The sequence below is a fragment of the Procambarus clarkii genome, chromosome 15 (genome assembly GCF_040958095.1).
Source record: "Procambarus clarkii isolate CNS0578487 chromosome 15, FALCON_Pclarkii_2.0, whole genome shotgun sequence".
In the NCBI taxonomy this organism is placed as follows: Eukaryota; Metazoa; Arthropoda; class Malacostraca; order Decapoda; family Cambaridae; genus Procambarus; species Procambarus clarkii.
The window spans coordinates 26,713,221-26,738,308 of NC_091164.1; the positions used below are offsets into that span (position 1 = coordinate 26,713,221).

The 25,088-nt window shown below is 41.0% G+C and overlaps 1 protein-coding gene across 1 annotated transcript in view; it reads right to left on the reverse strand.

Annotated features, from left to right (window-relative positions):
• Positions 1-968: 968 nt before the first annotated feature.
• Positions 969-25,088, reverse strand: part of LOC123750054 (mucin-2-like) — a 72,966-nt gene continuing 48,846 nt past the window's right edge. The window contains exons 3-4 of the mRNA XM_069325133.1: positions 10,196-10,561; positions 969-2,201 (exon numbers count right to left, since the gene is read on the reverse strand). Coding sequence (XP_069181234.1) covers positions 969-2,201; positions 10,196-10,561 — 1,599 coding nt within the window. The remainder of the gene's footprint in view (positions 2,202-10,195; positions 10,562-25,088) is intronic.

Sequence of the window (25,088 nt, forward strand, 5' to 3'; positions counted from 1 at the left end):
CTCCAACCTTTGGTCACCTGTCGCACTGTCCTCACCTGGGACAAACAAAACCTCTTGTAGGCTTACTACAGGGAACACCAAGCCAGTCCCCCTCTGTGTCGCCACATGGCCACTACTGGGCCCAGGAATCTAGGGTGACACAACAACCGTCTTCTTCTCTGACAGAACTTCCCTCTACCACAGGTCACGGCTCTTCTCTCACCAATGCTTCCCTCACCAATGTTTCTCTCACCAATGTTTCTCTCACCAATGTTTCTCTCACCAATGCTTCTCTCATCAATACCTCATAACTCGAAAAGCTACGTGATGCATATGACCTTCTTGACCCCCTCACTCTCATTGATGTAATAACCAATCACAGAGTCTCTGCTAGCCTTACTTCCTCTTCACTGGTCAACTCCTGCCTCCTTGAAACGTCCTGTTGTTGAGCCACTGCTGTAGAACATGCTATACATCTGTGGCTCCTACAGTAAACAAAGTCTAGCCGCCACTGCTGTAGACTCAACCTCCTAAGGTTTACCAACGTCAAGAAAACGGTCAATATATAAAGTGTCCTCTCCTAACCTACCAGAGGTCCCAAAACAGAAAACGGGACAGTACGTCACTTTTGCTATCCGCTTTCATTTTCTAGTATGACAATTTGTTACCTTATGTAACACATACGATCGAATGCGACGTTCTTTGTAAGAGGACGGGTTGGTAGACTATGCTGTACATCGGGTTTCAGTCAACAGTATGCTTGGGTATGAGGCTGTAGTGGTTGAGAATGGCAGGTGGTGTACAGTGATCTCAATGCCTCCTTACTGAGGTTTCAGATTGAAGTTTTGAGTTTCGATGAAGAGAATGATGCTGATGTTATCCGGTTTACATTTACCTCCGGAGTTATTTAACGTTATATGTGTGGACTTTTCTCCAGTCAACATGGGGATTGTTCCCCTTCACTGTGTATCTTGCTGCTGGAGTTCTTGTTACCTGCTCCCATTACCATCACTGTACACTGCCTGGTGACGGTGACCATCACTGTACACTGCCTGGTGACGGTCACCATCACTGTACACTGCCTGGTGACGGTCACCATCACTGTACACTGCCTGGTGACGGTGACCATCACTGTACACTGCCTGGTGACGGTGACCATCACTGTACACTGCCTGGTGACGGTCACCATCACTGTACACTGCCTGGTGACGGTGACCATCACTGTACACTGCCTGGTGACGGTGACCATCACTGTACACTGCCTGGTGATGGTCACCATCACTGTACACTGCCTGGTGACGGTGACCATCACTGTACACTGCCTGGTGACGGTCACAATCACTGTACACTGCCTGGTGACGGTGACCATCACTGTACACTGCCTGGTGACGGTGACCATCACTGTACACTGCCTGGTGACGGTCACCATCACTGTACACTGCCTGGTGATGGTCACCATCACTGTACACTGCCTGGTGACGGTGACCATCACTGTACACTGCCTGGTGACGGTCACCATCACTGTACACTGCCTGGTGACGGTCACCATCACTGTACACTGTCTGGTGACGGTCACCATCACTGTACACTGCCTGGTGACGGTCACCATCACTGTACACTGCCTGGTGACGGTCACCATCACTGTACACTGCCTGGTGACGGTCACCATCACTGTACACTGCCTGGTGACGGTCACCATCACTGTACACTGCCTGGTGACGGTCACCATCACTGTACACTGCCTGGTGACGGTGACCATCACTGTACACTGCCTGTTGACGGTCACCATCACTGTACACTGCCTGGTGACGGTGACCATCACTGTACACTGCCTGGTGACGGTGACCATCACTGTACACTGCCTGGTGACGGTCACCATCACTGTACACTGCCTGGTGACGGTCACCATCACTGTACACTGCCTGGTGACGGTCACCATCACTGTACACTGCCTGTTGACGGTCACCATCACTGTACACTGCCTGGTGACGGTGACCATCACTGTACACTGCCTGGTGACGGTGACCATCACTGTACACTGCCTGGTGACGGTCACCATCACTGTACACTGCCTGGTGACGGTCACCATCACTGTACACTGCCTGGTGACGGTCACCATCACTGTACACTGCCTGGTGACGGTCACCATCACTGTACACTGCCTGGTGACGGTGACCATCACTGTACACTGCCTGGTGACGGTGACCATCACTGTACACTGCCTGGTGATCGTTTGCCTTGTTCGGGTAGAAGGTAGACACAGTAGTCGCTTCTGTATATATTTATTGACTGAGATAGCAAGGTATATATCTGCCTAGCCGAGGTCCTTCTACTCTGAGTCTGTGAGGATAACTGAGGCTGCTGGGAGCATGGCTGATGCTCCTCTGTCTGGCATGACGTCAGAGGCCTACTCGCCTGTGATTGGTTACATTTCAACTGACAGAATTTGAGTATAACACCGCTCGGACACGCTACCAAGTCGACGTCCCTTGTCGACAAGCTCTGGCTAGCTATATAGTTACAATGATACTGAAAGGACCTCGGTGGCATTCAATAATGGCTTACATGTGAAATTTGCATAATAAAACATTGAAAGAAGATCAGGTGTGCGTAATACTAACAACTCGGCATATATGCACCAAAAAAAAATTCATCATAATAGGTGAAAATCATGGTAACAAGCTTTGATTAAACCAGAGTATTAAGAACATGTGTATGTCTACTGATCAGATATGAACAATACAACTCAAGGTATTGCCTAAACAAAATTATTAACATGTGTCAATGGCATGTGCTTGAAAACCATACAAAATTAAACAATTATTACATTAATGGAACAAAGTTCTGACCTAACAACCACAATTGAATTTCAAGATAGATAATGATTTTTTTTGTTTTTTTCTCTTTTTTTTCTGAAATAATACAATATATTTACAAGACCAATGTACAATATATATAATGTGCAATATATTTACAAGCATATACAAGACCTGGATCAAGAAGACTAACATCTGCGTGATAGCAGTCAGGATTCACTGGCCTCAATGTGGTTGCTAGAACAATAATAACTCCTATGACAAGCACTGTAAAAATACAAATGGTAGTAGACTTAACAATGGCATCTAATTTATAACCAAATAAAGTTGAGAAAAACTATACATTATATATAATGGTAATAATAAGACACATGTGGTAGAAATACTGCAAATGAGTTTTTTTTTTTTTTTTTTTTTTCAAAACAACAGAATAACTGCAGAGTGCACTCAATTATAAATTCTGCGGATATCTACACCTAGCTCATCCAGAGCACTATACAACTCTGGCTCTGACTGAAGGTCCGGAACAGGTGAAACTTCATGCGACAAACTATCATCTTGAGAGATATCCTCGTTAACATCTAGCCAATGGACATGTGGCGAGTGCACGGTTGAAACGAGAGGTCTAGATCTAAGATTATAATTGCTAGTATGGGGTTGCTGAACATCAAGTGGTCTGTCAACCACAGAAGGTGGTGTCCGAGTAGGAGTATCTGTCTGGGTAAGTTCATTGTCATCTTCCTCATCAGTCTCGTCAACAGTCATTTTAGCTAACTTCATGTGGTCTAAATGTTCATTTATATACTCTCCTGTTAACAAGTTCTTAAGTCTGTATTTGTTACCTTTAATAAGCTCGATTACCTTATATGGACCCAAAAATTTCTTAGTTAACTTGTACATAGGACCAGACCTGTGTTGGTTAAGTATCATTACTACAGATCCAATAGTTATTTTACTGGGTTTAGCTCGTGCATTCCTTGCTAGAGTGAACTCGGCTGTTGCTTTGGACAGTTGTTCTCGTATTTTCTTGAATACTAGTTGCATTTGTCTACGCTTCACTTGAACAAAATCATCTACGTTATATAAGGGAGTAGGAGGTACGTTAATCAATTCATTAGGGAGGATCTTATCTGTACCATAAAGAATAGCGTGAGGTGTGTCACCAGTAGAAACATTAATTGAAGAATTTATAGCACACTGAATTAAGGGTATAAAATCATCCCAATTGTTGTTATCAAAATTCAACGTGACTCTCAAGGCATCTAACACTTTCCTGTTAGTACGTTCAGCTAGTCCATTACTTGCCAGATGATAAGGCATAATGCTACATTTTTTGATGTTATATAAGTCACACAAGCTAGTTAGAATACTATTACTGAATTCTGGACCATTATCTGAAAGGATTACTTTAGGCATACTATATCTACAAATTATTTGGTCATGGAATGCGCTGGCTATGGTTTCTGCTGTTTTGTTCGGGATAGGAACTAGTTCGCAAAACCGTGAAAAATTATCGACCATTACAAGCAAATGTTTGTTCCCTTTCTCTGTTTCCGCAAAATTTGTCAATAAATCCATCGATATTCGTTCCCAAGGAGCTTTAGTTGCTGGGTACACCTGAATTGGATTAGGTCCTGAAACATGTCCCTTGTGCTGTAAACAAGTTAAACATCTGTCAACATAATGAGCAATCTCCTTAGCCATTTTTGGTCAAAAATATTTCAATCGACCTTGTTGGAGTGTACGATCCTTTCCTGGATGTGCACTTGCAGGAGCATCATGGATAATTTTTAACACAGTTGGTACCAAGACAGCTGGAACAACTAACTGACAACATTTCCTCGGGGCTGTCCCTAGCTTTACTACTCTACACAGTAAATTGTCCAACATAACTAGTTCTTTCAATGGTACTGGCGGTTTATGAATCGGGCGAGTGTCTTGCTTAGTCAAAAATTTAATGACGGGTGCCCATATGGGGTCTTGTCTTTGTTCCGTTTCTACTACTGTAGCATCTAATGCTGGGTAATTTAACTGAATCGCAGCTACGTGTCGAGAAAACGCATCGGCTACAACATTTTGCTTTCCTGGAATATATCCAAATGTGGGATTGAATTCTTGAATTGTGAGCAAATATCTAGCAAACTTTCCAACTGGATTCTTATTTTTGAACAAGGGAATTAATGGTTGGTGATCTGTAAGAACATGAACTGGGTAATTATAAATTGTATCCTTGAAATGTTTAAGTGCCCAAACAACTGCCAAGGCTTCTCGTTCTGTTGCACTATAATTTTTCTCTTCTTTAGATAAAGTACGGCTAGCATAAGCTATTGCGTGATCTCTGTGACCTTCTGTTTGAAGTAATGCAGCACCTAAACCTATGTCACTAGCATCTGTAACCAACGTAAAAGGTTTAGAAAAATCTGGGTACCTAAGGACAGGTGACGAAATCAAGGCTGCTTTGAGTTTTTTGAATGACTGATCCTGGGCCTCTCCCCAAACAAAGGGTTCATCTTTTCTTTGCAACTTGTAAAGCGGAGCGGCTATAATAGAGAATCCAGCAATAAATGAACGATAAAATCCTACAAGACCTGTGAACTGTCTTACGGCTTCTGCGGTACGAGGTGTTGGAAAATCACGGGCAGCAATAATTTTTGATTCATTCAATGTAATACCTGAAGGTGTAACTGTATGACCTAGGAAATTAATCTTTTGCTTTAAAAATGAACATTTTGCAAGCTTTATTTTTAAATTAGCTTCAGCGAGCTTTGCAAGTACCTTTTCAAGGTTCTGGAAATGAGTCTGAACATCTTGCGACATGATTATGAGATCATCAAGGTAAACTAGAAGCGTACTTCCTATCAATCTACGAAATAGATTTGTCATGAGCCGTGAAAAGGTTATTGGACTACTACGCAAACCAAACGGCATTCTTTTGAAATGAAAATGACCATTGGGAGTACTAAAGGCTGTCAATTGTTTACTTTCCTCATCAAGGGGGATTTGCCAGAATCCCTGCAACAAATCTAACGGTGAGAATACTTTGTTTCGACCAATACTTTGCAACAAATCATTTAGAACTGGAAGTGGGAAACGATCAGGTATTGTTACTCTGTTAAGCTTGCGATAATCGATTACAGGTCTCCAAGTCCCATCTCGCTTTGGTACAAGAATCAATGGAGCATTCCATGGCGAATTACTCGATTCAATTACATCACTCTGTAACATTTCTTCTACAAGTCTATCTGCTTCTGCTCTCTGAGAATGGGGAAGTCGGTAAGCTGGTACATAAATAGGCGTAGTTCCTTGTTCAAGGGGAATTTTATGTGTAATGAGAGGAGTGAGACCTAATTTTTCTCCTGGTAGAGCAACAACAGCTCTATTCCTGTTCAAAATTTCCAAAAGCTGAGCCACAGAGTCAGGAAAATCAGTAGGACTGAGGTGTTGCGCTTGCACCTCTGGCTGAGATCCCTGTTCTCCTGGTGTGAGTGTACAAACAGTATGATCCATGGAGACATCATCCACAACTCGCACCGGTAACGAGTAATGGGCAAAATCTACAACATGGGTACCAGACTGGAGATGGATATCGGCATTACTTGTGTTTGCGATAAAAAGAGTGACAGTACCATCCTGCACTGTGTGCCAGGAGGGTTCAACAAATGTACCATTCACTTTACATGTTTCACTTTCCGCAATCACATCCGACAACTCAGGCACTCCCTGAACCTTAACTCTTATTCTGGTGAGAGAATGAGGGTGTAGCACAGTGTCAGTAGCCATGGAACCACTGACTTCAGAGATGGAAGCTGCCAGGCGAGCGAGACAACGAGAATCCGTTAGGGCGTCCCCTTCCAGAAAGTCCCGATACTCATTCTCCTTAACAACTGCACAACTACTATGCTTCAATCGAGTGCCTGTTTTCTCAGGTATGCTACCACGACAATGATCTGACAAAACTACGCTAGCAAGGCGGGTGTCAACAAAATTAACGTAATCTGATTGAAGGTTGAACTCATGGCCCTGTCGATACATGCTACACAAAGGTATGACGTGGTCTTTGATACTTATGTTCCAACGATGGGGAAACAATGCAATATTTTCATCAATCATGGTGTACAGACCTAAGAGAATGTCTCCAGGAAAATGAATAATGTCAACAACTAAACATGTTATAGACAATGTGACATCATTGAACTTGAGTGGGAGGTCAATTTCACCCTGAACTTTTACTTTATTTCCTGAAATACCACTTAGAAAAGGTATGTGTGACTGTTTTAAAATAGTAGGGTGCTTACTTTCAATGTCTCTAAGAGCTGAGGGCTTGACAATATTAATTTTTGCACCTGAGTCAAGAAAAACTTTTAAAACTCTACCATGTACAATAGCTGATACAAGGGGGCCATCACTTGAGACTGGACAAGTTACTACTTTTGACTTATGTTGTCTGGGATATCTGCGTCTTGTTTGTGTCAAATTTACTGTGGATCCGTCAACATCTACAACTGGTCTAGAGTCAGTGTCCTCCTCTGTCAAGTGTCCAAATCTATTTTGGGTAGCTACTGAATACACAGGGAGGGCACTAGGATTGGCTAGCTTGAATTGGTTAGCGGATGGCCTTGGGGGTTTCCCGACGACATGGAGTGAACATTCTGAGCTCCAGCATTCTGTGACTGAGCATTATAATTTGAAGTTGCATTATAGCTGGGCTGGGAGTTGTAATTACGAGAGTTCTGATAATGTCTTGGACGCTGTGAGCCTCGCCAAGACTGACCATGGGAGTTACGAGGTGGAGATGTCCTTTGCCTAGCTCTACAATCCGCAGTGTGGTGACCAACTTGTTTATGGTACGTGCAATATGGAAGCCTAGAATGATTAGATTGATGAGGGGGCCGAGAGAATTGTCTAGGAGGTGATGATCTAGGGGCGGACCAACAGTCCCTTGCAAGGTGGTTACTCTTACCACAATGCCGACATGAGGGAGTGGATGGTTGTGGACTATGGCGTTTCGGCATTTTATGAGGCGGCGAATTTGACTGGGGGCTACGAGCATGGGTACGCTTCTGCAACCAAGAGTTTTGAGAATTTGTGGGAGGATGCTGAGAGCTTGTGACTACATTTACAGCATCAGAGGGTGGCAACAGTTGAGCACTTCGGGGAGCTAGTTTATCTGCGGCATTGTTAATAGCCTCAAATACTTCACCAATTTCATGTTTAACACCAAAATTTTGTTGCTCAACGATTGGTTTTGTATGCTCGGGGGCAAAATGCATTAAAGTACCAAATGCTATCATTTTGGCCATAGCCTCAGGGGACAGATTATTGTCTTTATCTAACCAAGTCGAATTATTCATAGCAGAAACTAAGGCATACAGATACTGATCGAGACGGCTAGTAAACGCATTAAACGATTCACCAGGCTGCATGGTGGCATTGGCAATTTTCTTGATTAACCTATATGGGTCAAGGTCTCTTTTATTAACAAAGCGACGGCGAAAGAAATCCTTAAATTCAGGCCAAGACTGGAGGCTAACAATGGCTTTCTCATCAACAACAAAACGTGCATCACCTTTGGTTGTGTCCACAGCTGACCGTGCAATTGCTAAGTATTCGGCATCAGTAGGCTTAGAAAAACGTGCAACAGTTTTCACTTCAACCTTACTAAACCATGACTCTAATAAGCGGGATTCACCGGCAAAAAGAGGAATAGCCATTTCCTGAGCTGATCTCTGGCCATTGGGACGAGCAACTGTTCCCATTGATTCTGAAGGGGTTTCAACAGTGGTAGGCATTGTCACAGCCGTGGAAGTAATATTTGAACGCAGATTATAATTAAGTGCACCTGGCATCAGAAATAGTATACACAAAAATAAACACAAAAAATATCAACTTGGCTAAAGTAAAAATGGCAGAAATAAAATTATTAAATTGGGCTAGGCAAGAAAATAATTAAGAACAAGCAATTGTAAACTAAATTTAGCAATCTTTCATTAAAATAATGACTGGAATTAGATGTATGTAAATTAATTAAACCAGACTAAGCACAGCAATTGAGAATATAAAAACTGGAAGTGCAATTGCAAAATTTCATTAAAAAGATTCAACACAACAAGTGGCAATGCAAGAAATATGGATGTAGCACATAAACTGGACACAGGAATGTATATAACTGCTAGAAACAATTATTTCTTACTTCTCTCACCTTTGAATTCACTAATGACACTAGTAACAATTAATGAATAATGGAATCATATGCAGGGAATATTGAAATGTCTCAGAGAAACTGTGGGCCTCTGGAGTACTAAACCGGCTCCAATATTTAACAAGTCACTGAAAGATTAATTCATAAGATATTTTGGATATATTTACGTTAAACCTCATTAAATCATAGCACACGATATCTTAGCTCATATTTACTTAACTCAGGGCTGCAGGATTTGCAATATAACAGTGGCCAAAACGAAAAACGGTGACCAGACGTGTGAAGAGGACCATGTGAGGGCTTGTTTACAAACTGGTGCGATGGGAGCGCTCCTGGCGGCGGTGGCGCGAAGCTCCGTGGAGACCCCCAAGCTGGGAATTGATGTTGGGAGCGCGAAGATAAACTCGGAGACGACGATATTGCGACGATGGCGGTGGAGAATACAATTTTCTAGGAGAAGTTCACACAAAACGATGTAGCAGGGGCTGGTGGCGAGGTGTGAGCTTAGAGGGAGGCGAGGTGTGTGAGCCTGGGGAGGCGACACTAGTCAAACAATTGCAGTCCACCAAATATTCTCAAGGAACAATACAGTACATACGATGCTCAGTTGATAGTTGCGACGATGATTGACCACGATTTCAGTAGCTTGAACACTCACAAAGCTTAGATACTGTCAGCTTGGGTGGCGGTGGTGGTGGTGGTGGGTGCACTAGGTGGTTCCCACGTGGTGGCGCGAGGTTCAAAAAAATGGCTGGCGCGGGAAGCTTCCTTCCTCCTCACTGATGAATGAGCGTTCTCACAGGAAAATATTGACCCTTACTTCTGAAACGTTGGCCTGGAGTAGTGGTTGATGGCAGGACCCCGGTCTGGCACAATATTTGATGCGTGGGTGGCAGGATGGCGGCTTATGGCGGTGGCGGTGGCGGCGGTTATGGCTGGAACACGAGGCGATGCTGGGTACTTGAACTTTTGTTTCCAGAAAAAAATTTCTGGGTCCCACTGCTGCTACCAGTATTCGTTTGCCTTGTTCGGGTAGAAGGTAGACACAGTAGTCGCTTCTGTATATATTTATTGACTGAGATAGCAAGGTATATATCTGCCTAGCCGAGGTCCTTCTACTCTGAGTCTGTGAGGATAACTGAGGCTGCTGGGAGCATGCCTGATGCTCCTCTGTCTGGCATGACGTCAGAGGCCTACTCGCCTGTGATTGGTTACATTTCAACTGACAGAATTTGAGTATAACACGGTCACCATCACTGTACACTGCCTGGTGACGGTCACCATCACTGTACACTGCCTGGTGACGGTCACCATCACTGTACACTGCCTGGTGATGGTCACCATCACTGTACACTGCCTGGTGACGGTCACCATCACTGTACACTGCCTGGTGACGGTCACCATCACTGTACACTGCCTGGTGACGGTCACCATCACTGTACACTGCCTGGTGACGGTCACCATCACTGTACACTGCCTGGTGACGGTCACCATCACTGTACACTGCCTGGTGACGGTCACCATCACTGTACACTGCCTGGTGACGGTCACCATCACTGTACACTGCCTGGTGATGGAAGCCAGCAGCAGCACTATCTCGGATCCACTCTTCAACTCTCAGTGTTTTGCTATCCTAATCCCTCTCGACTCTTTTCACTGCTTTTATATATATATATATATATATATATATATATATATATATATATATATATATATATATATATATATATGTCGTACCTAGTAGCCAGAACGCACTTCTCAGCCTACTATGCAAGGCCCGATTTGCCTAATAAGCCAAGTTTTCATGAATTAATTGTTTTTCGACTACCTAACCTACCTAACCTAACCTAACCTAACTTTTTCGGCTACCTAACCTAACCTAACCTATAAAGATAGGTTAGGTTAGGTTAGGTAGGGTTGGTTAGGTTCGGTCATATATCTACGTTAATTTTAACTCCAATAAAAAAGAATTTTTTTTAAAAGCTTTGCTTGTTTTCTAGATTCACGCGCGCTGTTTCTTTAAATTCTCCAATATTACTAGAAACTCGCACACTCGATATTGGCACAAATAAACCGTATTACTTAGTTACACTGTACTCAGGCTCAAACGGTCTTTTCTACAATCAATGCTATAATGACTCAATGTAATGGCTTTCACTGCCCTTCATCCAATGACATATTATAAAGTATTAACACTGGCGTTTTCAGTACTTTCTCTCGTGGGCGATAACGCAATAATTCACTGTACTCACAAATGATTAATCACTGAATGAACATAGACATTTATAGTGTATATAAATCAAACATCAATACATGGAAAATAAATAGTTTCTGGGCACGTAGCCTAACTTCCAAATACTGGCATAATATTATATATAATTTATCACTATATGTTCACATCAAAATCTGTAGAAAGATATACAATACACAGTAAATTTATCACTTGTTCCTGGTGCCTGTACACACCAATAATCAACATGAATATTACAAGTACTCTTGATAGTACTGTCTCGCACACTGGTGCTTCACCGTGCCATGGGTGAGACTTGCTCACGACATATAAAATCCTCAGGCTAGATAATATAGCCGAATAATATAGCTAACTAAAGGGAAATGGGGAAATTGCTATCCTAATCCCTCTCGACTCTTTTCACTGCTTTTATTTGTGGTCTCGTAGTACAGTTGGCTTCGTTCTCGACTCACAATCGAAGATCCTGTGTTCGATTTCCTGGCGAGAAAGAAATGTTTTTGAAAGTTTCTTTTCACCTAATGTATCTTTTCACCCTGTAGTGAAATAAGTATCGGGGAAATAGGCCACATATGTTGGATTGCATCCTTGGGCGGGTCAGTAGTTGGACCTTGTGGGGACCTCCATACAAGCCTAAAGTATATATATATATATATATATATATATATATATATATATATATATATATATATATTATTAAATATGACCGAAAAAGTAAGATTAATAATTCTAACACGAATTTTCTCAATCTTTCGTACATTACGCTTCACTGTTGGAGGTAAATCAAAAATCACTTCTCCAAAATTCATTTTTATTTCTAGTCTGACGCGACACGGGCGCGTTTCGTAAAACTTATTACATTTTCAAAGACTTCACAAATACACAACTGATTAGAACTTACGTCTCTCTGATATTATATCTACATTTGAGTGAGGTGGGAAGGATGATGTGGCATTATCACAAGACAGAACAGGGGATATTAATAGGGTATTAAAAGTATCAACACAAGACAGAACAGAAAACAATGGGTATTGAATAGAAGTGTTTGTAGAAAGCCTATTGGTCCATATTTCTTGATGCTTCTATATTGGAGCGGAGTCTTGAGGTGGGTAGAATATAGTTGTGCAATAATTGGCTGTTGATTGCTGGTGTTGACTTCTTGATGTGTAGTGCCTCGCAAACGTCAAGCCGCCTGCTATCGCTGTATCTATCGATGATTTCTGTGTTGTTTACTAGGATTTCTCTGGCGATGGTTTGGTTATGGGAAGAGATTATATGTTCCTTAATGGAGCCCTGTTGCTTATGCATCGTTAAACGCCTAGAAAGAGATGTTGTTGTCTTGCCTATATACTGGGTTTTTTGGAGCTTACAGTCCCCAAGTGGGCATTTGAAGGCATAGACGACGTTAGTCTCTTTTAAAGCGTTCTGTTTTGTGTCTGGAGAGTTTCTCATGAGTAGGCTGGCCGTTTTTCTGGTTTTATAGTAAATCGTCAGTTGTATCCTCTGATTTTTGTCTGTAGGGATAACGTTTCTATTAACAATATCTTTCAGGACCCTTTCCTCCGTTTTATGAGCTGTGGAAAAGAAGTTCCTGTAAAATAGTCTAATAGGGGGTATAGGTGTTGTGTTAGTTGTCTCTTCAGAGGTTGCATGGCTTTTCACTTTCCTTCTTATGATGTCTTCGATGAAACCATTGGAGAAGCCGTTATTGACTAGAACCTGCCTTACCCTACAGAGTTCTTCGTCGACTTGCTTCCATTCTGAGCTGTGGCTGAGAGCACGGTCGACGTATGCGTTAACAACACTCCTCTTGTACCTGTCGGGGCAGTCGCTGTTGGCATTTAGGCACATTCCTATGTTTGTTTCCTTAGTGTAGACTGCAGTGTGGAAACCTCCGCCCTTTTCCATGACTGTTACATCTAGAAAAGGCAGCTTCCCATCCTTTTCCGTCTCGTAAGTGAAACGCAGCACGGAACTCTGCTCAAATGCCTCCTTCAGCTCCTGCAGATGTCTGACATCAGGTACCTGTGTAAAAATGTCGTCAACATACCTGCAGTATATGGCCGGTTTCAAGTTCATGTCGACTAAGACTTTTTGCTCGATGGTACCCATGTAGAAGTTTGCAAACAGGACACCTAGGGGAGAACCCATGGCGACCCCATCTACTTGCTTATACATGTGCCCATCCGGGCTCAAGAAGGGTGCCTCTTTAGTACAAGCTTGGAGTAGTTTCCTCAGAATACTTTCTGGCATGTCAAGAGGAGTACAGGCTGGATCACGATACACTCTGTCGGCTATCATTCCGATTGTCTCGTCCACAGGTACGTTGGTAAACAGCGATTCTACGTCCAACGAGGCTCTTATCCCTGTGGCCCGTGTGCCCCGCAGTAAGTCCACAAATTCCTTTGGAGACTTCAGGCTGAAGGCGCAAGGAACATAAGGAGTCAGCAGGCCGTTGAGTCGCTTCGCCAGTCTGTACGTGGGTGTGGGTATCTGGCTAATGATTGGCCGAAGTGGGTTTCCAGGCTTGTACGTCTTGACATTTCCATACGCATATCCAGGTTTATATTCCCCAATGATCTTTGGCAGGTGGAGTCCGGATTTCTTGGCGTTCACAGTTTCGATCAGTTTGTTGACCTTTGCTTTTAATTCGGCTGTAGTGTCCTTCGTTACCCTTTGGAACTTAGTTTGGTCAGAGAGTATGATGTTCATTTTCGCCAGATATTCGTCTTTTTTTTCACTGATCGAAACTGTGAACGCCAAGAAATCCGGACTCCACCTGCCAAAGATCATTGGGGAATATAAACCTGGATATGCGTATGGAAATGTCAAGACGCACAAGCCTGGAAACCCACTTCGGCCAATCATTAGCCAGATACCCACACCCACGTACAGACTGGCGAAGCGACTCAACGGCCTGCTGACTCCTTATGTTCCTTGCGCCTTCAGCCTGAAGTCTCCAAAGGAATTTGTGGACTTACTGCGGGGCACACGGGCCACAGGGATAAGAGCCTCGTTGGACGTAGAATCGCTGTTTACCAACGTACCTGTGGACGAGACAATCGGAATGATAGCCGACAGAGTGTATCGTGATCCAGCCTGTACTCCTCTTGACATGCCAGAAAGTATTCTGAGGAAACTACTCCAAGCTTGTACTAAAGAGGCACCCTTCTTGAGCCCGGATGGGCACATGTATAAGCAAGTAGATGGGGTCGCCATGGGTTCTCCCCTAGGTGTCCTGTTTGCAAACTTCTACATGGGTACCATCGAGCAAAAAGTCTTAGTCGACATGAACTTGAAACCGGCCATATACTGCAGGTATGTTGACGACATTTTTACACAGGTACCTGATGTCAGACATCTGCAGGAGCTGAAGGAGGCATTTGAGCAGAGTTCCGTGCTGCGTTTCACTTACGAGACGGAAAAGGATGGGAAGCTGCCTTTTCTAGATGTAACAGTCATGGAAAAGGGCGGAGGTTTCCACACTGCAGTCTACACTAAGGAAACAAACATAGGAATGTGCCTAAATGCCAACAGCGACTGCCCCGACAGGTACAAGAGGAGTGTTGTTAACGCATACGTCGACCGTGCTCTCAGCCACAGCTCAGAATGGAAGCAAGTCGACGAAGAACTCTGTAGGGTAAGGCAGGTTCTAGTCAATAACGGCTTCTCCAATGGTTTCATCGAAGACATCATAAGAAGGAAAGTGAAAAGCCATGCAACCTCTGAAGAGACAACTAACACAACACCTATACCCCCTATTAGACTATTTTACAGGAACTTCTTTTCCACAGCTCATAAAACGGAGGAAAGGGTCCTGAAAGATATTGTTAATAGAAACGTTATCCCTACAGACAAAAATCAGAGGATACAACTGACGATTTACTATAAAACCAGAAAAACGGCCAGCCTACTCATGAGAAACTCTCCAGACACAAAACAGAACGCTTTAAAAGAGACTAACGTCGTCTATGCCTTCAAATGCCCACTTGGGGACTGTAAGCTCCAAAAAACCCAGTATATAGGCAAGACAACAACATCTCTTTCTAGGCGTTTAACGATGCATAAGCAACAGGGCTCCATTAAGGAACATATAATCTCTTCCCATAACCAAACCATCGCCAGAGAAATCCTAGTAAACAACACAGAAATCATCGATAGATACAGCGATAGCAGGCGGCTTGACGTTTGCGAGGCACTACACATCAAGAAGTCAACACCAGCAATCAACAGCCAATTATTGCACAACTATATTCTACCCACCTCAAGACTCCGCTCCAATATAGAAGCATCAAGAAATATGGACCAATAGGCTTTCTACAAACACTTCTATTCAATATCCATTGTTTTCTGTTCTGTCTTGTGTTGATACTTTTAATACCCTATTAATATCCCCTGTTCTGTCTTGTGTTAATGCCACATCATCCTTCCCACCTCACTCAAATGTAGATATAATATCAGAGAGACGTAAGTTCTAATCAGTTGTGTATTTGTGAAGTCTTTGAAAATGTAATAAGTTTTACGAAACGCGCCCGTGTCGCATCAGACTAGAAATAAAAATGAATTTTGGAGAAGTGATTTTTGATTTACCTCCAACAGTGAAGCGTAATGTACGAAAGATTGAGAAAATTCGTGTTAGAATTATTAATCTTACTTTTTCGGTCATATTTAATAATATATGTCTACAGGAAAGACTGCTACCAAAATGTACTAATATATATATATATATATATATATATATATATATATATATATATATATATATATATATATATATATATATATATAGATATATATATATATATATATATATATATATATATGAATGAAAACTCACACCCCAGAATACCTCATTCGCATATAGTCATGGGGACCATTCAGGTTTGTTCGCATATATATATATATATATATATATATATATATATATATATATATATATATATATATATATATATATATATATATATATATATATATATATATATATATATATATATATATATATATATATATATATATATATATATATATATGTCGTACCTAGTAGCCAGAACGCACTTCTCAGCCTACTATGCAAGGCCCGATTTGCCTAATAAGCCAAGTTTTCATGAATTAATTGTTTTTCGACTACCTAACCTACCTAACCTAACCTAACCTAACTTTTTCGGCTACCTAACCTAACCTAACCTATAAAGATAGGTTAGGTTAGGTTAGGTAGGGTTGGTTAGGTTCGGTCATATATCTACGTTAATTTTAACTCCAATAAAAAAGAATTGACCTCATACATAATGAAATGGGTAGCTTTATCATTTCATAAGAATAAAATTAGAGAAAATATATTAATTCAGTAAAACTTGGCTTATTAGGCAAATCGGGCCTTGCATAGTAGGCCGAGAGGTGCGTTCTGGCTACTAGGAACGACATATATATATATATATATATATATATATATATATATATATATATATATATATATATATATATATATATATATATATATATTGTTGGGGGTTTCACCTCTCTATTTTTCTCTGGGGTGAGCAATAGTTATGCTCAAGGTCACTCACCGTAGCCCTGCGGGTCTTCCCTCGATCCTCACGGTGCCACTGCACGCCAGGAGAGTCTCCCAGTCAATCTTAACGGCCTCTTATTAAGAAAGAGTGAGAACACGACTCGTTCACTTGACTGTCGTGTGCCCTCCCCAACAATCGGGCTCTACGGTTGACCACAAGGTCGCCAACTGGTGTTTTAGGTGGCCAGTAACACCATCAGTGGACTGGTGGAATTAGTGGTAGCCTTGGCAAGGTCACACTCAAAAGATCAGGAATCAGGCAGGTACTTATTGTTATCACTCTATCCTTTAAGTATAATATAGCCACAAGATCAATGGAGGAGATGATAAAAACACAAAGGTGATTTTGTATTTTACTTAAAATGTATGAAAGATGTCACAAGGCCAAACAATAACAAATAAATCAACTGATCCTGACGCGGCCGGTAATTCCCACGGATAGTATGCGATCACTAAGTGGCAACACCTCCCCTCCTTGTCAATTGTCAAGAACAGCTGATCGCCTGGCCTCTCCGTGCGCAAGCTTTGCTTGTTTTCTAGATTCACGCGCGCTGTTTCTTTAAATTCTCCAATATTACTAGAATCTCGCACACTCGATATTGGCACAAATAAACCGTATTACTTAGTTACACTGTACTCAGGCTCAAACGGTCTTTTCTACAATCAATGCTATAATGACTCAATGTAATGGCTTTCACTGCCCTTCATCCAATGACATATTATAAAGTATTAACACTGGCGTTTTCAGTACTTTCTCTCGTGGGCGATAACGCAATAATTCACTGTACTCACAAATGATTAATCACTGAATGAACATAGACATTTATAGTGTATATAAATCAAACATCAATACATGGAAAATAAATAGTTTCTGGGCACGTAGCCTAACTTCCAAATACTGGCATAATATTATATATAATTTATCACTATATGTTCACATCAAAATCTGTAGAAAGATATACAATACACAGTAAATTTATCACTTGTTCCTGGTGCTTGTACACACCAATAATCAACATGAATATTACAAGTACTCTTGATAGTACTGTCTCGCACACTGGTGCTTCACCGTGCCATGGGTGAGACTTGCTCACGACATATAAAATCCTCAGGCTAGATAATATAGCCGAATAATATAACTTACTAAAGGGAAATGGGGAGGGAACTAGAAACACCTACTTCAAACTATCCTCCGATGAGAGTCGAGATGTAGCTCCTGGTCCTCGTGTCGGGAACGCCCCCACACGACACGTCGTCGTGTCCTACCAGAGCCTCTCGTCGTCCCACCGTTTAGCGCGTCGTCTCCGTGCCTCTTCACTGCAGGTCCGTGCTCCTTCTTGACTTCTTGAAGGGTTGGAGTCGGTCTCCTGGCCGTCGTCTTCTCCCAGCAACGGCTGTCGCCTACGTCTCAGCTACAGTCGTCCGGATTCCCAAATAGTCCTCTCCTTCCTCAGCTACCCAGTGGCTCTGTCAGCCACCACGCTGTCACGAACTGGTGAACTGCCACAGACGTCACATACGTCACTGCACGGCTTCACTGCTTCTTGCACAGTACCTGACTGGAGCACTTGTTGCTCAAATAACCGTCAATTCCCTCTCTGGTTCAACACATGAACTAGGCAAGACCTCTCAGAGTACTGGCGGACTTCAGTTGACGCGTAAATCCACGGGAGCGGAAAACAACTGTCAAACTGACAGGACCAATCGTCGCACGTCCGACCTCTTTGACGTGTCGTGTCTGACTGCCGGCGCCAGCTTGGCGCGCTGGCCGGACCCCCTTGCTTCGTGACGTCACTTTCGCCACGGGAGGTTTTCATTGGCTCCCGGTGCCATTGGCTCCCGGTGCCATTGGCTCCCGGTGCTGTCGGTGACCAATCCGGTGCCACTGACGTCACACGGTTTTGGCGGGAAATCAGGGAGGCAAGCGCCATCTTGGCTCCCTAAAGGGCCTATACCACAGGCCAAAATATTACTATTTCACAAATTTCTCGGCTCTCCGAGAACACTTCACTCTCTCCCATATATCAAATTGTAGCCTGCAACGTAGAGAACGCTTGGGAAAAGTAGACATGACTCTTACTGCAGGCGTGGGAGAATTATAAGGGGGGAACTCCGTCACAATATATATATATATATATATATGTTGGTCGGTCGAGACGGACATACATATGTCGGTATGTCGAGCCTGTCGGTCGCCCAAACGGAATCACGGTGAACCTATGGAAGAATGGTAGACAGTTGGTGTGGGACTACACTTGCGTTTCAACTTTAGCCGCCACCTATGTTTACTTCAGTGCTGCACAAGCAGGAGGAGCAGCCAATCACCGGGAAGCGGCCAAGTCACGTAAATACAGAGACCTTGAGCACCACTACAATTTTGTCCCCATAGCCTCAGAGACACTTGGTGCGTGGGGTAAAATTGCTGCTAGCTTTTTGCCCTCGACATCCATTTATGCCTGGTGATAAATACATTTATATATATATATGGTGACCGTCACCATATATATAAATGGATGTCGAGGGCACTTGGTGTCAATTGCCGGCTGGAAAGATATTGCAAATCAAATGCAATATCTTTCATATACAACTAAGAACACTTCTATATATATATATATATATATATATATATATATATATATATATATATATATATATATATATATATATATATATATATATATATATATATATGTTGTACCTAGTAGCCAGAATGTCGTACTCGGCCTACTATGCAAGGCCCGATTTGCCTAATAAGCCAAGTTTTCCTGAATTAATATATTTTCTCTAATTTTTTTTCCTATGAAATGATAGAGCTACCCATTTCATTATGTATGAGGTCAATTTTTTTTTATTGGAGGTAAAATTAACGTAGATATATGACCGAACCTAACCAACCCTACCTAACCTAACCTAACCTATCTTTATAGGTTAGGTTAGGTTAGGAAGCCGGAAAAGTTAGGTTAGGTTAGGTAGGTTAGGCAGTCGAAAAACAATTAATTCCAGAAAACTTGGCTTATTAGGCAAATCGGGCCTTGTATAGTAGGCTGAGAAGTGCGTTCTGGCTACTAGGTACGACATATATATATATATATATATATATATATATATATATATATATATATATATATATATATATATATATATATATATATATATATATATATATATATATATATATATATATATATATATATATATATATATATATATGTCGTACCTAGTAGCCAGAACGCACTTCTCAGCCTACTATGCAAGGCCCGATTTGCCTAATAAGCTAAGTTTTCCTGAATTAATATATTTTCTCTAATTTTTTTCTTATGAAATGATAAAGCTACCCATTTCATTATGTATGAGGTCAATTTTTTTTTATTGGAGTTAAAATTAACGTAGATATATGACCAAACCTAACCAACCCTACCTAACCAAACCTAACCTAACTTTATAGGTTAGGTTAGGTTAGGTAGCCGAAAAAGTTAGGTTAGGTTAGGTTAGGTGGGTTAGGTAGTCGAAAAAACATTAATTCATAAAAACTTGGCTTATTAGGCAAATTGGGCCTTGCATAGTAGGCTGAGAAGTGCGTTCTGGCTACTAGGTACGACATATATATATATATATATATATATATATATATATATATATATATATATATGTCGTACCTAGTAGCCAGAACTCACTTTTTGGCCTACTATTCAAGGCCCGATTTGCCTAATAAGCCAAGTTTTCCTGAATTAATATATTTTGTCTATTTTTTTTCTTATGAAATGATAAAGCTACCCATTTCATTATGTATGAGGTCAATTTTTTTTTATTGGAGTTAAAATTAACGTAGATATATGACCGAACCTAACCAACCCTACCTAACCTAACCTAACCAATCTTTATAGGTTAGGTTAGGTTAGGTAGCCGAAAACGTTAGGTTAGGTTAGGTTAGGTAGGTTAGGTAGTCGAAAAACAAATAATTTATGAAAACTTGGCTTATTAGGCAAATCGGGCCTTGCATAGTAGGCTGAGAAGTGCGTTCTGGCTACTAGGTACGACATATATATATATATATATATATATATATATATATATATATATATATATATATATATATATATGTATATATATATATATATATATATATATATATATATATATATATATATATATATATATATATATATATATATATATATATATATATATATATATTGGTGTATACTGGCAGCAGGTTTTCTTTCAAACATGTTTCATTGAATATGACCGCATATTCTGTATTTATTATTTTCTGGTTTAGGGCTTCTATCCCTCTAACTATTTTCTTAGCATCAGGGCTTAATTGAAATAGGAGTTCTCCAAAACTCATTTTCGTACTTTAAGGTGAAGAAAAGAAGTGATTTACTATAGAGTGTATTACACTTATTTGTATAATTTGCACGACGTTTCGAACCTCCATGGTTCATTCTCAAGTGAACAGATCTTACAATACTAGTTGATTTTATACCCGCATTAGGTCAGGTGATAATACAATGAAGGTGAAAACATTGGGGGATACATAAGGGATAAACATAGGGGCTGCAGAAGGCTTATTGGCCCATACGAGGCATCTCCTATCTAAACACAAAGATTAATCCAGTGTAATTGGCCTGTTATGTTGGACATTGTCTTCTGTGTTGGCATCGATATGTTCTTGTCTTGTCCTTACTCTCATGGTGGGTAGAGTAAATAGTTCCGTGATTTGGGTGTTCATGGTAGGTCGCTCTATTCTTATGTGAATTGCCTCAAGAATTTGTAATCTTCTTGAATCTTGGGTTTTGTCTATTATGCAAGTATTCTTGTTCAACATTTCTCTTGTTAGAGTAATGTCATGGGCTTGTCTCATGTGATTCCTAGGGGCACCAGATTGAAGATGGCATGTCAAACGCCTCGACAGCTTGGTCGACGTCATACCTATGTCCTTACATTGAAGGTTACATCCTTCGTGGGGGCAAGTGTACATGTATACAACGCTTGACTGCTGTAGAGGGTTCTCCGTCGGCTTCGGGCTGTTTTTGATAAGGAGTTCGGAAGTCTTCTTGGTTTTGTAGAATATTATCAGGTTTATGTTTTGGTTAGGAGTAGTGCTTTTTACTCCTATTTCAATTAAGCCCTGATGCTAAGAAAATAGTTAGAGGGATAGAAGCCCTAAACCAGAAAATAATAAATACAGAATATGCGGTCATATTCAATGAAACATGTTTGAAAGAAAACCTGCTGCCAGTATACACCAATATAAACCCACATGACCCAGCAGTCCGCAATACAGAGTTTACCTTTAGGTATAGGCAAGAGCTCATTCGGCATCAACTAAACAAGAAGAAGGAAGCCCTCCAAACCATTATAGAGCAGGCGGAGCATCTGTTAAACAAATGGACCCAGTACGACATCCCTATCCAACTCAAGCAAACCATCAACAGTGAACTATTTAACCTGAAACAACAACATAAAACTCTTGTAGAAACAAAGACACTCCGTAAGTTAACATCCCTAAACGGTGGACAGCTAAAAATCCCTCGTCCTAAAGATGGCTACTTTAACCTGACTTCTTATGATCTTACCCAGGACCAACGAGACCTCTTAAATCTTGGTCTAAATTGTCAATTCTTATCTAAACCAAAGATGCATCAAAAACGCCTGGAAATCGAAATGCTTCTGGACGATATCCATAAGCTAGAAGACAACAAAAAAGTCATCACCACTGACACACTTCAAGCTGAACTACTTGCAGAAGCAGGGAAAAAACGAGGAACATTTTCATCTACAATCTTAACCCCACGACTCAAAGAAGCAGCGAAACAACTAAAAAATCTGAAAGACGTAACAATAAGAAAAGCCGACAAAACAGCAGCATATGTATTGATTCCTACCCATGAATACATGAACAAAATTAGCGACATCCTAAGTGACGACTCCAAATTTCAACGAATCACGAGGAACCCCGTAGAAGACCTTAAGCGGAAAGTAAACAAAACAATTACAGCAATCAACGCAAAGAAAGGTAGTGTGCATTTCAATAAACTTCAAGGCGACTATGGCTTAGGATATGCCTACGGCAATGTTAAGACGCATAAACCAGGTAACCCACTACGCCCTATAATCAGCCAAATACCAACCCCAACTTATCACCTGGCAAAGAAACTCAATGAACTCCTAACTCCATACACTCCAAGTAAGTTTAGTCTACAATCATCAGCAGATTTCCTAGAATTGATCAAATCTACCCAGCCCGATGGAATCATCGCTTCCCTGGACGTTGAATCCCTTTTTACCAACGTCCCAGTCGACACAACCATAGGAATGATACTGGACAGAGTATACAGAGACGAGAGCACCCCCAAATTAGACATACCTGAGCCACACTTGAAAAGTCTTCTCGAAGCATGTACAAAGGAAGCCCCTTTCATCAGTCCACAAGGAGACATGTATTTACAAATAGACGGAGTAGCAATGGGCTCCCCCTTAGGAGTTTTATTTGCTAATTTTTATATGGGAACCATCGAAGATAGGGTCTTCAGTAGCAGACAAAAACCAACTGTATACTGCCGTTATGTAGATGACATATTCGTAATAGTAAAAGACTCAGATGAACTAATTGACCTAAAAAGACACCTAGAGAGAGAGTCAGTACTCCGATTTACACATGAAAATAGTGAAAATAACAGTCTGCCATTCTTGGATGTACTAATAACAAAAACAGGAACCTCTTTAAGCACCAACGTATATACCAAGCCCACCAACATAGGATTATGCCTGAACGGTAGAAGTGAGTGCCCCCAAAGATACAAAGCCAGTGTTCTCAATGCTTATATTCGTCGAGCGCTTACCCACTGCTCTGAATGGAGCAACGTGAGTAGAGAGTTTGAAAGAGTAACTCAGGTATTGGTAAACAACGGATATAGCAACGCGGAAATAAACGCTGCTATAAGAAGACACTTGGACCGTTGGTATAATTCAGAACCTAGAACAGAAACCACAACACCCCCAATAAAATTATATTACAAATCAACCATGCACAGTGAACATATAAAAGAGGAAAGAATAATGAAAGAAATAATCCGTAAAGGAGTAAAAAGCACTACTCCTAACCAAAACATAAACCTGATAATATTCTACAAAACCAAGAAGACTTCCGAACTCCTTATCAAAAACAGCCCGAAGCCGACGGAGAACCCTCTACAGCAGTCAAGCGTTGTATACATGTACACTTGCCCCCACGAAGGATGTAACCTTCAATGTAAGTACATAGGTATGACGTCGACCAAGCTGACGAGGCGTTTGACATGCCATCTTCAATCTGGTGCCCCTAGGAATCACATCAGACAAGCCCATGACATTACTCTAACAAGAGAAATGTTGAACAAGAATACTTGCATAATAGACAAAACCCAAGATTCAAGAAGATTACAAATTCTTGAGGCAATTCACATAAGAATAGAGCGACCTACCATGAACACCCAAATCACGGAACTATTTACTCTACCCACCATGAGAGTAAGGACAAGATAAGAACATATCGATGCCAACACAGAAGACAATGTCCAACATAACAGGCCAATTACACTGGATTAATCTTTGTGTTTAGATAGGAGATGCCTCGTATGGGCCAATAAGCCTTCTGCAGCCCCTATGTTTATCCCGTATGTATCCCCCAATGTTTTCACCTTCATTGTATTATCACCTGACCTAATGCGGGTATAAAATCAACTAGTATTGTAAGATCTGTTCACTTGAGAATGAACCATGGAGGTTCGAAACGTCGTGCAAATTATACAAATAAGTGTAATACACTCTATAGTAAATCACTTCTTTTCTTCACCTTAAAGTACGAAAATGAGTTTTGGAGAACTCCTATTTCAATTAAGCCCTGATGCTAAGAAAATAGTTAGAGGGATAGAAGCCCTAAACCAGAAAATAATAAATACAGAATATGCGGTCATATTCAATGAAACATGTTTGAAAGAAAACCTGCTGCCAGTATACACCAATATATATATATATATATATATATATATATATATATATATATATATATATATATATATATATATATATATATATATATATATGTCGTACCTAGTAGCCAGAACGCACTTCTCAGCCTACTATGCAAGGCCCGATTTGCATAATAAGCCAAGTTTTCATGAATTAATTGTTTTTCGACTACCTAACCTACCTAACCTAACCTAACCTAACTTTTTCGGCTACCTAACCTAACCTAACCTATAGAGATAGGTTAGGTTAGGTTAGGTAGGT